General features: G+C 42.9%; 1 protein-coding gene across 2 annotated transcripts in view; it reads left to right on the top strand.

Annotated features, from left to right (window-relative positions):
* The window catches only part of stxbp5l (syntaxin binding protein 5-like), a 239368-nt gene extending 224613 nt beyond the window's left edge, over positions 1–14755 (top strand). For both annotated transcript variants that reach the window (XM_039014921.1, XM_039014920.1), the window contains 5 exons: positions 364–727; positions 895–1060; positions 12594–12705; positions 12901–13121; positions 13237–14755. In XM_039014921.1, coding sequence (XP_038870849.1) covers positions 364–727; positions 895–1060; positions 12594–12705; positions 12901–13121; positions 13237–13278 — 905 coding nt within the window. In that variant the 3' untranslated portion in view covers positions 13279–14755. The remainder of the gene's footprint in view (positions 1–363; positions 728–894; positions 1061–12593; positions 12706–12900; positions 13122–13236) is intronic.
* The last annotated feature ends 719 nt before the right edge of the window (positions 14756–15474 follow it).

Genomic DNA, 15474 nt, shown 5'->3' with positions numbered 1-15474 from the left:
TTGCCATTAGACATGATTGTAATGGAGGAATCACTCACTGACTCACAGGGTAGGGTGTAGGGGTGCAGGTTCAACAGAGGGCATGGTGGTGGGGGGAGGGGCTTACTCATCAAGCCCACCTAAGCAACATTTGAGAAGAGATTATCGATATGCTAACGTGGGTGTGATAATGGGATTTGCAGGTAGGCATTCTTCGCTGCCCTCCTACTCTCTCATTCCATTTTAATGACTGATATTAGTCAAATTAGATAGAAAGATCTGAAAGAATTGAATGTTTGGTGAATATAGAAAAGATCTCGGATGTCACATTACTGAAAGTGCTATCTTTTCTTATCTTATCTGCCTTTTCCATGGCACACCCAGGTACCGTCTTGATGCTAAAAGGCTCTGTGTTGCGATTTGCCTTCCTGGACTGTGGGGGCGCTCTCATTCAGAGTCCCTACGAGGTGTGGCGGGACCCCAACGGTCCCGAAGACCCCGACCGGCCCCGCAGGCGCAAGCTGGTCAACTTCTCCCCGTCATCATCCCAGGAGGCGTGCAGTGACGGTCACCTGGCCATTGTGTGCTCTGAGAAGCAGGCCAAGGTCATCCTCATGCCCACCCAGGCTGTCCTGTTCACCCACAACATCACCGAGTCCTCCTTCCTCCTGCGGGCTGACGTTGTCTCCGTCTGCAACAGCGTCTGCCTCGCCTGCTTCTGCGCCAACGGACACATCATGACCCTAAGGTATACGGTCTGTCTTTCTCACGCCTGTTAAAAGCTGTCTTGGTTGTGTTCCCTTGATGGATAGAAAATACCTGTCGTTCTGTCGTATTCCTACAGGCCCGTGAGATTACTTCTACTACTACTACCCTTGACAGCGTTGTGCTTTTTCTGTTGTTGCCTCCTCCCAGTTTGCCCAGTCTAAGACCCCTGATGGATATCAACTACCTTCCCCTGACCGACTTGCGTATCGCCCGGACCTTTGTCTTCACTAACGGAGGCCAGGCCCTGTATCTGAGCTCTCCTACAGAGATACAGCGCCTCACATACAGCCAGGAGATGACGGACAACCTACAGGTCAGCACCCATCTGTGTGTGCATTTGTGTACTGTGAAGGTTAGAATAATCTGTATTTGTTTGTGTGTGTGTGTGTGTGTGTGTGTGCGCGTGCGTGTGCGCATCTGTGCATGTGTTTGTGTGTCTATCCTTGGTAATCTCATTGCTCTGTAGGTATGGCAGCACATTGCGTCCTGCAGCTTAGGCAGAGTGATTTCTCAGAGCCAGTGGTGCAGTAAATATATGGGTGCTATAATTGATACCTTTGCTAAAGCCCAATCGTGACAGTGGCCATTGAAGTGAAATGTCACGCTTGTCATGTGTGGTTTGAGCTCCACTGCGCTGACTCCATGGTGGTGGAGTGTGTGTGTGTGCAGTGTTGGAGAGTAGTGAACTACATGTAGTTCAACTAGTAACTCAACTATATTTTGCAGTAGCTTGGTGGTAGTTGAACTACATTCTAATCTAGGTAGTGCTTTCAGTAGTTAATGACTTTTCTGTCATGTAGCGCTGTAGCTAACTACTGGAACTACACACTATATATTCAGCAAAGATCAAATAAAATATGGTTGGCAGGAATTCCCTTTCTTTTTTGGCGTCAGACCTGCCTAATTCTCACTTGAAACTAAACGCTGACATTCTGTACATTACCATAGAAAAATGGACGACGGAGTGGAGTGGAGTTTTCACTAATGAATCCCACTTATACCACAGTGGCAAAATAAAACAACATTAAAGCACACATTTACTGGTAGAAATAACATTTTCTTTGTTGATATATTAAAAAAAAAGCAAAATCATACTTTCTCATCTTTTGTTTGCGGTCATTTGTTAGATTAGTACTATATCTAGAGACAAGACCCAGACGTTAGTTCTATTAGTTCTATATCTAGAGACAAGACCCAGACGTTAGTTCTATTAGTTCTATATCTAGAGACAAGACCCAGACGTTAGTTCTATTAGTTCTATATCTAGAGACAAGACCCAGACGTTAGTTCTATATTTAGAGACAAGACCCAGACGTTAGTTCTATTAGTTATATATCTAGAGACAAGACCCAGTCGTTAGTTCTATTAGTTCTATTACTTCTATATCTAGAGACAAGACCCAGTCGTTAGTTCTATATCGAGAGACAACACCCAGTCGTTAGTTCTATTAGTTATATATCTAGAGACAATACCCAGTCGTTAGTTCTATTAGTTCTATATCTAGAGACAAGACCCAGCCTTTAGTTCTAGTAGTTCTATATCTAGAGACAACACCCAGTTGTTAGTTCTATTAGTTCTATATCTAGAGACAAGACCCAGACGTTAGTTCTATTAGTTCTATATCTAGAGACAATACCCAGTCGTTAGTTCTATTAGTTCTATTACTTCTATATCTAGAGACAAGACCCAGTCGTTAGTTCTATATCGAGAGACAACACCCAGTCGTTAGTTCTATTAGTTATATATCTAGAGACAATACCCAGTCGTTAGTTCTATTAGTTCTATATCTAGAGACAAGACCCAGCCTTTAGTTCTAGTAGTTCTATATCTAGAGACAACACCCAGTTGTTAGTTCTATTAGTTCTATATCTAGAGACAAGACCCAGTCATTAATTATATTAGTTCTATTACTTCTATATCTAGAGACAAGACCCATTCGTTAGTTCTTTCAGTTCTATTACTTCTATATCTAGAGACAAGACCCAGTCGTTAGTTCTATTAGTTCTATATCTAGAGACAACACCCAGCCGTTAGTTCTTTATCTAGAGACAAGATCCAGTCGTTAGTTTTATTAGTTCTATATCTAGAGACAAGACCCAGTCGTTAGTTCTATATCTAGAGACAAGACCCAGTTGTTAGTTCTATTAGTTCTATATCTAAGACCCAGTCGTTAGTTAGATTCAGTTTTTTTTCTAATGGAAGTGTAACTTAATGTATTGCAGTGTGAAGGAATTGGTATCTAGGAAAACTATATTTTCAGAGTAGCTTTCCCAACACCGTGTGTTTGTGTGAGGTGTGTGTGTGTGTGTGTTGCTAGAGAGCCATTGCAACAAACACACACTAATAAGAACAGACATTGGTGGAGCTCCAGCTTCAGACATGCAGTCTTTCTCATCCAGTAACATGACTGAACATGCAGCATAATCCTACTGCCATCTGCTGGCACAGTAAAACACCAACACCGATATGCTTCTCAGCAAGCTCCTTCTTTAAATTGGCAGACAAGTGATGATTTTGCCCTTCACCTACAATATTTCAAACCTGTTTCATCAACAATGTGCTTTTTTAGCCAACTTGCAATCCCTAAATATCCACAAATCCCATTGTGCATATTCTGCTGTTGTGTGTCTTTGGTTCAATATGACTGTTTTACTGTGTTTCTGTTGGTTAGTTATGACTGTGTTATGACTGTTTTACTGTGTTTCTGTTGGTTAGTTATGACTGTGTTATGACTGTTTTACTGTGTTTCTGTTGGTTAGTTATGACTGTGTTATGACTGTTTTACTGTGTTTCTGTTGGTTAGTTATGACTGTGTTATGACTGTTTTACTGTGTTTCTGTTGGTTAGTTATGACTGTGTTATGACTGTTTTACTGTGTTTCTGTTGGTTAGTTATGACTGTTATGACTGTTTTACTGTGTTTCTGTTGGTTAGTTATGATTGTTATGACTGTTTTACTGTGTTTCTGTTGGTTAGTTATGACTGTGTTATGACTGTTTTACTGTGTTTCTGTTGGTTAGTTATGACTGTGTTATGACTGTTTTACTGTGTTTCTGTTGGTTAGTTATGATTGTTATGACTGTTTTACTGTGTTTCTGTTGGTTAGTTATGATTGTTATGACTGTTTTACTGTGTTTCTGTTGGTTAGTTATGACTGTGTTATGACTGTTTTACTGTGTTTCTGTTGGTTAGTTATGACTGTTATGACTGTTTTACTGTGTTTCTGTTGGTTAGTTATGATTGTTATGACTGTTTTACTGTGTTTCTGTTGGTTAGTTATGATTGTGTTATGACTGTTTTACTGTGTTTCTGTTGGTTAGTTATGACTGTGTTATGACTGTTTTACTGTGTTTCTGTTGGTTAGTTATGACTGTGTTATGACTGTTTTACTGTGTTTCTGTTGGTTAGTTATGACTGTGTTATGACTGTTTTACTGTGTTTCTGTTGGTTAGTTATGACTGTGTTATGACTGTTTTACTGTGTTTCTGTTGGTTAGTTATGATTGTGTTATGACTGTTTTACTGTGTTTATGTTGGTTAGTTATGACTGTGTGTGTGTGTGTGTTTGTTGGTTAGAAATGTGTATTAATGTGTGTGTGTATTAATTTGTGTGTGTGTGTGTACTTATGTGTGTGCAGGTATTAATGTGTGTGTATTAATCTGTGTGGTGTGTGTGTGTGTATTAATGTGTGTGGTGTAGAGGTCGACCGAGGATGATTTTTCAAAGCCGATACCGATACTGATTATTAGAGGACCAAAAAAAGCCGATACCGATTAATCAGACGATTCTTTTATATATATATATTTGTAATAATGACAATTACAACAATACTGAATGAACAATGAACACTTTTATTTTAACTTAATATAATACATCAATAAAATCAATTTAGTCTCAAATAAATAATGAAACATGTTCAATTTGGTTTAAATAACGCAAAAACAAAGTGTTGGAGAAGAAAGTAAAAGTGCAATATGTGCCATGTAAAAAAGCTAACGTTTAAGTTCCTTGCTCAGAACATGAGAACATATGAAAGCTGGTGGTTTCTTTTAACATGAGTCTTCAATATTCCCAGGTAAGAAGTTTTAGGTTGTAGTTATTATTGGACTATTTCTCTCTATACCATTTGTATTTCATATACCTTTGACTATTGGATGTTCTAATAGGTACTTTAGTATTGCCAGCCTAATCTCGGGAGTTGATAGGCTTGAAGTCATAAACAGCGCAATGTTGAAGCATTGTGAAAAGCTGCTGGCAAACGCAGTAAAGTGCTGTTTGAATGAATGTGTAACGATAGTCTATGTGTCCTCCTCATCGGACGAGGAGAGGCGAGAAGGATCGGACCAATATGCAGAGTGGTAAGTGCTCATGATGATTTATTAAAACCGAACTGAACACTGAAATACAAAAACAATAAACGATGTGCAGAAAACCGAAACAGTACCGTGTGGTGAAAAAACACTAACACGGCAACAAACACCCACAAACCACACGTGAAACCCCGGCTGCCTAAGTATGATTCTCAATCAGGGACAACGATTGACAGCTGCCTCTGATTGAGAATCATACCAGGCCGAACACAAAAAACCCAACATAGAAAACACACATAGACAACCCACCCCAACTCACGCCCTGACCATACTAAATACATACAAAATAAGGGAAAATAAGGTCAGGAACGTGACAGAATGCTAATTACACGGAACCCAAACCGGCTGCGCGCTTGCGCCATCGTGCGCTATCGTGCATACATTTATTTTGTCCCCCTACACCAAACTCGATCACTACATGCATGTTAAAATATCAAAACAAACTCTGAACTAATGACATTAATTTGGGGACAGGTCGAAAAGCATTAAACATGTATGGCAATTTAGCTAGTTAGCTTGCACTTGCTAGCTAATTTGTCCTGGGATATAAACATTGAGTTGTTATTTTACCTGAAATGCACAAGGTCCTCTACTCCGACAATTAATCCACACATAAAACGGCCAACCGAATCATTTCTAGTCATCTCTCCTCCTTCCAGGCTTTTTCATCTTTGAATTTATATGGTGATTGGCATCTACACTTTCATAGTATTACCACGACAACCGGCAAAACAGTTCGTCTTTCAATCACCCACGTGGGTATAACCAATGAGGAGATAGCACGTGGGTACCTGCTTCTATAAACCAATGAGGAGATGGGAGAGGCAGGACTTGCAGCGCAATCTGCGTCAGAAATAGAAAGGAGTTCTGTTTTAGCCCTTGGTATCGCAGACGCAAGAGAAGTGACACAATTTCCCTAGTAAAAAGAAATTCATGTTAGCAGGCAATATTAACTAAATATGCAGGTTTAAAAATATATACTTGTGTATTGATTTTAAGAAAGGCATTGATGTTTATGGTTAGGTACACATTGGTGCAACAACAGTGCTTTTTTCGTGAATGCGCTTGTTAAATCACCCGTTTGGCGAAGTAGGCTGTGATTCAATGATAAATTAACAGGCACCGCATCGATTATATGCAAAGCAGGACAAGCTAGATAAACTAGTAATATCATCAACCATGTGTAGTTAACTAGTGATTATGTTAATATTGATTGTTTTTTATAAGATACGTTTAATGCTAGCTAGCACCTTACCTTGGCTTCTTGCTGCACTCAAATAACAGGTAGTCAGCCTGCCACGCAGTCTCCTCGTGGAGTGCAATGTAATCGGCCATGATCGGTGTCCAAAAATGCCGATTACCGATTGTTATGAAAACTTGAAATCGGCCCTAATTAATCGGCCATTCCGATTAATCGGTCAACCTCTAGTGTGGTGTATATTAATGTGTGTGTGTGTGTATTAATGTGTGTGTCAAATGAAATCAAAATGTATTTGTCACACGTGCCAAATGCTGAAGGGCTTACTTACGAGCCCTTTACCAGCAAAGCACTTAAAGTAAGAAAATTAACAAATAGATAAAAATAAAATAGTAACACAATAAAATAACAATAACAAGACTATATACAGGCTATATACTGTACAAGGTATACTGTAGTCAGTGTACTGGGGTTCGAGGTAGTTTGATTGAGATAATATGTACATGTAGGTTTGGTTAGGTGATTGATTCAAGTACTATGTACATGTAGGTAGGGGGTGAAAAGCAGAAAGTTTGGATAGCCATTTAATTAACTGTTCAGCAGTCATGGCTTTGGGGTGAAAAAGGTATTGTCAATGTAAATTGTCCGGTGGCGAGGGGTAGAAGCTGTTGAGGAGCCTTTTGGTCCTAGACTTGGCGCTCCAGTACCGCTTGCTGTGCGGTAGCAGAGAAAACAGTCTATAACTTGGGTGACTGGAATCTCTGACAATTTTATGGGCTTTCCTCTGACACCGCCTATTATATGGGTCCTGGATGGCATGAAGCTTGGCCCCAGTGATGTACTGGGCCGTACGCACTACCCTCTGTAGCGCCTTACGGTCAGATGCCGAGCAGTTGCCATACCAAGCGGTGATGCAACCAGTCAGGATGCTCTCGATGGGTCAGCTGTAGAACCTTTTGAGGATCTGGAGACCCATGTCAAATCTTTTCAGTCTCCTGAGGGGGAAAAGGTTTTGTCGTGCCCTCTTCACGACTGTCTTGGTATGTTTGGACCATGATAGTTCGTTGGTGATGTGGACACAAAGGAACTTGAAACTCTCAACCCACTCCACTGCAGCCCCGTCGATGTTAACGGGGGCCTGTTCGGCCTGCCTTTTCCTGTAGTCCACGATCAGCTCCTTTGTCTTGCTCACATTGAGGGAGAGGTTGTTGTCCTGGCACCACACTGCCAGTTCTCTGACCTCCTCCCTATAGTCCGTCTCATCGTTGTCGGTGATCAGGCCTACCACTGTTGTGTCGTCAGCAAACTTAATGATGGTGTTGGAGTCGTGACTGGCCATGCAGTCGTGGATGAACAGGGAATACAGGTGGGGACTAAATACACCCCCCTGTGGGGCCACAGTGTTAAGGATCAGTGTGGCAGACGTATTGTTGCCTACTCTTACCACCTGGGGGGCGGCCCGTCAGGAAGTCCAAGATCCAGTTGCAGAGGGAGGTGTTAAGTCCCAAAGTCCTTAGCTTAGTGATGAGCTTCATGGGCACTATGGTGTTGAACAATGAGCTGTAGTCAATGAACAGCATTCTCACATAGGTGTTTCTTTTGTCCAGGAGAGAAAGGGCAGTGTGGAGTGCAATTGAGATCTGTGGATCTGTTGGGGCGGTATGCGAATTGGAGTGGGTCTAGGGTGTCCGGGAGGATGCTGTTGATGTGAGCCATGACCAGCCTTTCAAAGCACTTCATGGCTACTGATGTGAGTGCCACGGGGCAGTAATCATTTAGGCAGGTTACCTTCGCTTCCTTGGGCACAGGGACTATGGTGGTCTGCTTGAAACATGTAGGTATTACAGACTCGGTCAGGGAGAGGTTGAAAATGTCAGTGAAGACACTTGACAGGTGGTCCGTTCATGCTTTGAGTACACGTCCTGGTAATCCGTCTGGCCCAGCAACTTTGTGAATGTTGACCTGTTTAAAGGTTTTGTTCACATCAGCTACCGAGAGCGTTATCACACAGTCATCCAGAACAGCTGGTGCTCTTGTGCATGCTTCAGTGTTGCCTCCTCGAAGTGAGCATAAAAGGCATTTAGCTTGTCTGGTAGGCTCGCGTCACTGGGCAGCTCGCGTCTGGGTTTCACTTTGTAGTCCGTAATAGTTTTCAAGCCCAGCCACATCCGACGAGCGTCAGAGCCGGTGTAGTAGGATTTCAATCTTAATCCTGTATTGATGATTTGCTTGTTTGATGGTTCATCTGAGGGCATAGCAGGATTTCTTATAAGAGTCCGGATTAGTCTCCCGCTCCTTGAAAGTGGCAGCTCTAGCCTTTAGCTCGATGCGGATGTTGCCTGTAATCCATGGCTTCTGGTTGGGATATGTCGACCCCACAGTGACTGTATGTACGTCATCAATGCACTTATTGATGAAGCCGATGACTGAGGTGGTGTATTCCTCAATGGCATTGGATGAATCCCGGAAAATATTCCAATCTGTGCTAGCAAACAGTCCTGTAGTGTAGCATCCGCGTCATCTGACCACTTCCGCATTGAGCGAGTCACTGGTACTTCCTGCTTTAGCTTTTGCTTGTAAGCAGGAATCAGGAGGATAGAATTATGGTCAGATTTGCCAAATGGAGGGCGGGGGAGAGCTTTGTATGCATCTCTGTGTGTGGAATAAAGGTGGCCCAGGATTTTTTTCCCCTGGTTGCACATGTGACATGCTGGTATTTTTTTTTGTAAAACTGCATTAAAGTCCCCGGCCACTAGGAGCTTCTGGGTGAGTATTTTCTTCTTTCCTTATGGCCTTATAGAGATGGTTGAGAGCGGTCTTAGTGCCAGCTTTGCTTTGTGGTGGTAAATAGACGGCTACGAATAATACAGATGAGAACTCTCTTGGTAGATCGTGTGGTTGACAACGTATCATAAGGTACTCTACCTCAGGCGAGCAATACCTCAAGACTTCTTTAATGTTAGACATCGCGCCCCAGCTGTTATTGACAAAAAGACACACACCCCCACCCCTCATCTTACCAGAGGTAGCGTCTCTGTTCTGCCGGTGCGTGAAAAATCCCGGCAGCTCTATACTGTCCGTTTCTTCGCTCAGCCACGTCTCGGTGAAACATAAGATGTTACAGTTTTTAATGTCCCGTTGGTAGGATAATCTTAATGGTAGGTCATCAATTTTATTTTCTAACGATTACACGTTAGCAAGAAGAATGGAAGGCATTGGGAGTTTGCTCGCTCGCCTCCGGATTCTCAGAAGGATCCCCGATCTGCGTCCCCTTTTCCGGCGTCTTTTCTTCGCGCAAAAGGCGTGGATCAGGGCCTGTTCCAGTGAAAGCAGGATATTCTTCTCGTCGGACTCGTTAAAGGAAAAAGTTATATTTGCATGATTTAGCATAATTAATAACTACCGTTGGTTCGACTGACCAATACCTCACAAGGCTTTCTCTCTCTCCAAGTTGAGAACTTGAAACTGAGATACCTCGGTTGATCCCGTAGCAATATTCTGGGCGTACTGCCAAGTTGGGGAACAGTGATAGTGAGGATTCCTCCATACACGATCAGTCATTCACCCGCATGAACCTTCCCAATTAGTTATTAGAAAGTAGCATTGATTTGATACATAAACCATAACATTTCCCTCACAAACCCTTTCCACAGAGGGATCTACATGGAACCATAAAGGGTTCTACCTGGAACCAAAAAGGTTTCTCCTATGGAGACAACTGCAGAACCCTTTTTCCTATGAGTGTACAAGCTGTTCAGGAGCCTTTTGGTCCCAGACTTGGCGTTCTGATACCACTTGCCGTGTGGTACCAGAGAGCACAGACTCTGACTGACAAATGTTAGGGCCTTCCTCTGACACTGCCTGGTATAGAGGTCCTGGGTGACAGAGAGCTCGGCCACAGTGATGTACTGGTCCGTACGCACTACCCTCTGTAGCACCTTGCGGTCAGATGCCGAGCGGTTGCCATACCAAGCGGTGAAGAGGTGTTGTCGTGCCCTCTTCATGATGGTGTTGGTGTGTTTGGACCATGATATGTCCTTTAGAGATGTGGACACCGAGGAACTTGAAGCTCTCGACCGTCACCGCTACAGCCCTGTCGATGTGAATGGGAGCGTGCTCGGCCCTCCGTTTCCTGTAGTCCACGATCAGCTCCTTTGTCTCCTTTGTCACGTTGAGGGAGAGGTTGTTGTCCTGACCTCCTCCCTGTAGGCTGTCACAACGTCGATGGTTATCAGGCTTAACACCGTTGTGTCGTCAGCAAACATAATGATGGTGTGCGGCCATGCAGTCGTGGGTGAACAGGGAGTACAGGAGGGTGCTAAGCTCGCAATAAATAGTGATGAGCTTTGAGGGCACTATGGTGTTGAATGCTGAGCTGTAGTCAATGAAAATCATTTTCACGTAGGTGTTACTTTTGTCCAGATGGGAAAGGGCAGTGTGGAGTGCAATAGAGATTGCGTGATCTGTAGATCTGTTGGTGTGGTATGCGAATTGGAGTGGGTTCAGGGTGTCTGGGAGGATGGCTACAGTGAGTCATTTAGTCATTTAGACATGTTACCTTGGCGTTCTTGGCCACGGGGACTATGGTGATCTGCTTGAAATATGTGTGTATTACAGACTGAGTCAGGGAGAGGTTGAAAATGTCAGTGAAGACACTTGCTAGCTGGTCAGCTCTGAGTACGCATCCTGGTAATCTGTCTGGCCCTGCGGTCTTATGAATGTTAACCTGTTTAAAGGTCTTACATCGGCTACAAAGAACACGAGTACACAGTCGTCAGGAACAGCGGTGTTCTCATGCATAGTTCAGTGTTGCTTGCCACGAAGCGAGCATAGAAGGTATTTAGCTCGTCTGGTAGGCTCTGGACAGCTCGCTGGACTGGACAGCTCGCGGCTGGGTTTCCCTTTGTAATCCGTAATAGTTTGCAAGCCCTGCCACATCGGACGAGCGTCAGAGCTGGTGTAGTACGATTCGATCTTAGTCCTGTATTGATGCTTTGCCTGTTTGATGGTTCATTGGAGGGTGTAGCGGTTTTTCTCATAAGCGTCCAGATTTGTATCCCACTCCTTGAAAGCGGCAGCTCTAGCCATTCCCTCAGTGAGGATGTTACCTGTAATCCAATGCTTCTGGTTGGGATATGTACGTACGGTCACTGTGGGGATTACGTTGTCGATGCACTTACTAATTAAGCCGGTGACTGATGTGGTAAACTCCTCAATGTCGTCGGATGAATCCCGGAACATATTCCAATCTGTGCTAGCAAAACTGTCCTGTAGCTTAGTGTCCGCTTCATTTGACCACTTCTGTATTGAGTTCATGACTTGTACTTCTTGTTTGAGTTTTTGCTTGTAAGCAGGAATCAGGAATATAGAGTTATGGTCAGAGGTAATCTAGAGTTTTTTCATTTTTCACCTCTAGTTACACAAGAGACATGCTGGTAGAAATTTGGTAAAATGGATTTCAGTTTCCCTGCATTAAAATCCCTGGCCACTAGGAGCGCCACATCTAGGTGAGCTTATGGCTTTATACAGCTCGTTGAGAGCGGTCTTAGTGCCAGCATTGGTTTGAAAAATATAGATTATAACTATTTTGGTAAATAGTGTGTTCTACAGCTTATCATGTGGTCTTCTAACTCAGACGAGCAGAACATTGAGACTTCCTTAATATTAGAGATCGCGCAACAACTGTTGTTGACAAAGAGACAGACACCCCCTCAGTTTACCGGACACAGCTGTTATGCCTTGCCAATGTATAGAAAAAACAGCTAGATTTATATATTCCTTGTTCAGCTACGACTCGGTGAAACATTGGATATTACAGTTCTTCTGATCACATTGATAGGATAGTCTCGGATGGAGCTCATCCAGTTTATTTTCCAGTGATTGCACGTTCACCAATAGAACGGAGGGCAATGGCGACTCATCCACTCGCGGCCTCATTAGATATCCCGCACCCCGACCTCTATAGCGCCGTCTCCGCCTCCTCCGAATGACGGGGATTTGGGACTGGTCTGGGATGAGCATTATATCCTTCGCCTCCGATTCGTTGAAATAGAAGTCCTCATCCAAATCGAGGTTAGTAATCGCTGTTTTAATGTCCATAAGCTCTTTTCGGTCACATGCAACGATTATGTACAAAAAAAAGTTAGGAACATTGCAAAAAAACACACAAAATATCAAAACTGGTCAGGAGCTCGTAAAACGGCGGACATTCCCTCCGGCGCCATTCTTCTGTGTGTAATAATGTGTGTGTGTATTAATGTGTGCGGTGTGTTGATTCAGGACATGCTGGGGGAGCTGTTCACTCCTATAGAAACACCAGAGGCCCAGAACAAAGGATTCCTCAAGGGCTTCTTCGGGGGCAATGCCCAGACCTTCGACAGAGAGGAGCTGTGTAGGTTACCTTCTATATTTTATGTGTGTTATTTATGTGTACCAAGTAAGTATGTGAGAGACAGTTTGACACACATGAACCTTTCCCACCCTTTATCTTTTCATTTCTCTCTTCGTCTCGCTCCTATCCATCTCTCCAATTTCTCTTTCTAAATATCTCTCTCTTTCTATCATCTCCCTCCCCATCTCCCTATAGTTGGGGAGGCAGCAGCGGGTAAGGCCTCTCGGAGTTTGGCCCAGCACATCCCTGGTCCAATGGGATTGGAGAACATGAAGACTGCAGCCGGCGGCGTCGTGGGGGACCTGGCCCGAGCCCGCATCGCCCTGGACCAGAGAGGAGAGAGGCTGGGCGAGCTGGAGGAACGCACCGCCCTCATGATGAACAGCGCCGAGACCTTCTCCACACACGCCCACCAGGTACGACCCCCCAGCCAGTGATTGTGTGATGAAGCAACTTTGGGAAAGCAAGAGGGTTGTGTTATAAGGTGATACGTATCTTACCCTGTGTCTCTTTTCTATCTGTTCTCCACAGGTGATGCTGAAACAAAAGGACAAGAAATGGTATCAGCTTTAAAGGCAGGACAGCGGGCTGTGACTGCCCCTCCACCTGGTGGGGGGCACTATGCTGGGACATGGACCTTTACTCGACGGACATGAGAGCGATAGAGAGAGACACAAGAGGGACTTTGTATTAATGGGCCTCTCTGTAGGCCGTCTGTACATCATTGTCACAAGACTTGGACAGAGGGCAGTCACTTATCTAGACTATAGTGAGATGGACACAGACCAGGAAGTAAGTTGGTACAACAGGGGAACCCAAAGTGGATGATGACAGTCCATCAGTGTGTGTGGGTGGGTTACCCAGATCTTGCTGTGTAGATACTCTAAAGTTAATAATCCAACAAGACTGCATGAAACTAAACAGATGAATACAAAAAAAGTTAAACTGCAATATTAAAAAGCAGCATGCTACTTTAACAGAGGGAAATAAAACAAAATAAAACTTTTATTTAATAATATAAGCCAACAACAGAAAGTATGAAAAAAACTTTATATTTTTTGAAATATGGAAAAAAATATATATAAAAACGAAAATGTATTCCTGCATAGCTATAAAGCCACATTTCTTTTTTTAGCCTTTTTTATTACTTTCATTTGGTTTTTGAACACATTCTGAACACACACATAATTTCAGTCTCAATACTTTCTTTACACAATACTACTACTGATGATACTATTCATATTCCCACCATTAGACACTGAGCTCAAACTATATCGTTATCCAAGATCTCTGTGGTGTACACACAGTGCAAAAACACAATCTAGTTTTTCAACGTATACCACTCCACACATTCTGAACAACAGAATTGTCAATTTTACTGGCACTAATTTCATTCTCTTGGCTGCTACTACTGACTATACCTGTTACCAGGAAAAAAGGTACATTTCACCCCCCCTGCCAGAAATGTGTGAACACAGAGAATATATTGATTAATAATGTGTGAACACAGAGAATATATTGATTAATAATGTGTGAACACAGAGAATATATTGATTAATAATGTGTGAACGGTCATGGAAATGAGTTGGCTGAGGTGCCACGGTGATAGTAGACTGTGAGGTCTGGACTGAGTGTGTTTATATTTCTAATCTGAACATATATAACATCATGTAATAATTCACGTGCCATAAATCAAGATGGGTGAAGCCCCTTACTGTAAACTAGCAAAGAGCTAATACTATGTGGTAGTAATGATGTGTTTGCTGTAGATAAGAGTAGGCTAGCTGAGCCCAACTTTTCAGTATGGCCGTTGATAGGCGTCTGTCGCTGTAACTGAGTTTCTGGTTCTTTTGACAGAATTGTGACACTCTTCTTTTAATGTTTTGTTTTTGTTGTTGTTTGTTGCTTCTTCATTGGAATCTTCTGCTGCCTTTCTCATATTATGTATGAGTTTGTTGAGCCAGTGTGTGTCTCAAGCAAGCCCATGTAAAGACAAAACTCTTACTCTTTCTTCTGCCAAAGCAATTCACGAATGAAGGTGTCAGTTGGAGGATTGTGTCATTATATGTTATTGTGGGTGGTGGGTCCCGTGTTTACATTTTGGTATCCAGAATGGTCCTCTTTTACACGTTGATGAGAAAACTATGCTTCAGAAGTCTCCATGGGTCATGTTGAACAGGAGTAGGACTAGCTAAAAGACTGAGGTAGTGTCAGATCCATCTAAACACTATTACCATTCCGGATCAAAAATATCCTGCGGTCGGTCCGTGTTGTTGATCTATATGGAGAAATGGAATAAGAGCCAGACTAACAATAGCCTACCATCATGAGTCTTGCGGTTGTCAGGTGTCGTTGGCACATACAGTATACGGATCTTCTATGTTACACATATTGGTACATGTAAGGAATCCAGACTGATATGAGTTTGAAGCAAAGGTGTTTCTATTCTTCGTTTTACTCGTAATTGCTCTTGATGACCTTAATGTAACCCCCCTTATCCTCACCCCCTAGTGGATGGTGGTAGCCTCTTCTCTCCTAAATGATCATCTATGTACAAAGATTGTTCTATGATACATGTTATTGTATATGTTGTACAAGTCAATAAGTGTACACGTAACACTGACAAGTCCTCTCGTAACTGATCAAATGTGACATGACAATACCATCATTTATTTTTCTGTTTTCAAAGGTTATGTTTGTATTTTCAAATGATATACGAAAGTCTAAATGATTGTTATGACCACAACAGTTACTCACTCTCCCTCACCG

Source organism: Salvelinus namaycush, chromosome 19 (genome assembly GCF_016432855.1).
Source record: "Salvelinus namaycush isolate Seneca chromosome 19, SaNama_1.0, whole genome shotgun sequence".
NCBI classification, from domain to species: Eukaryota; Metazoa; Chordata; class Actinopteri; order Salmoniformes; family Salmonidae; genus Salvelinus; species Salvelinus namaycush.
The sequence above is the reverse complement of the archived record's forward strand: the minus strand, read 5'-3'. Positions and strand labels throughout refer to the sequence as shown.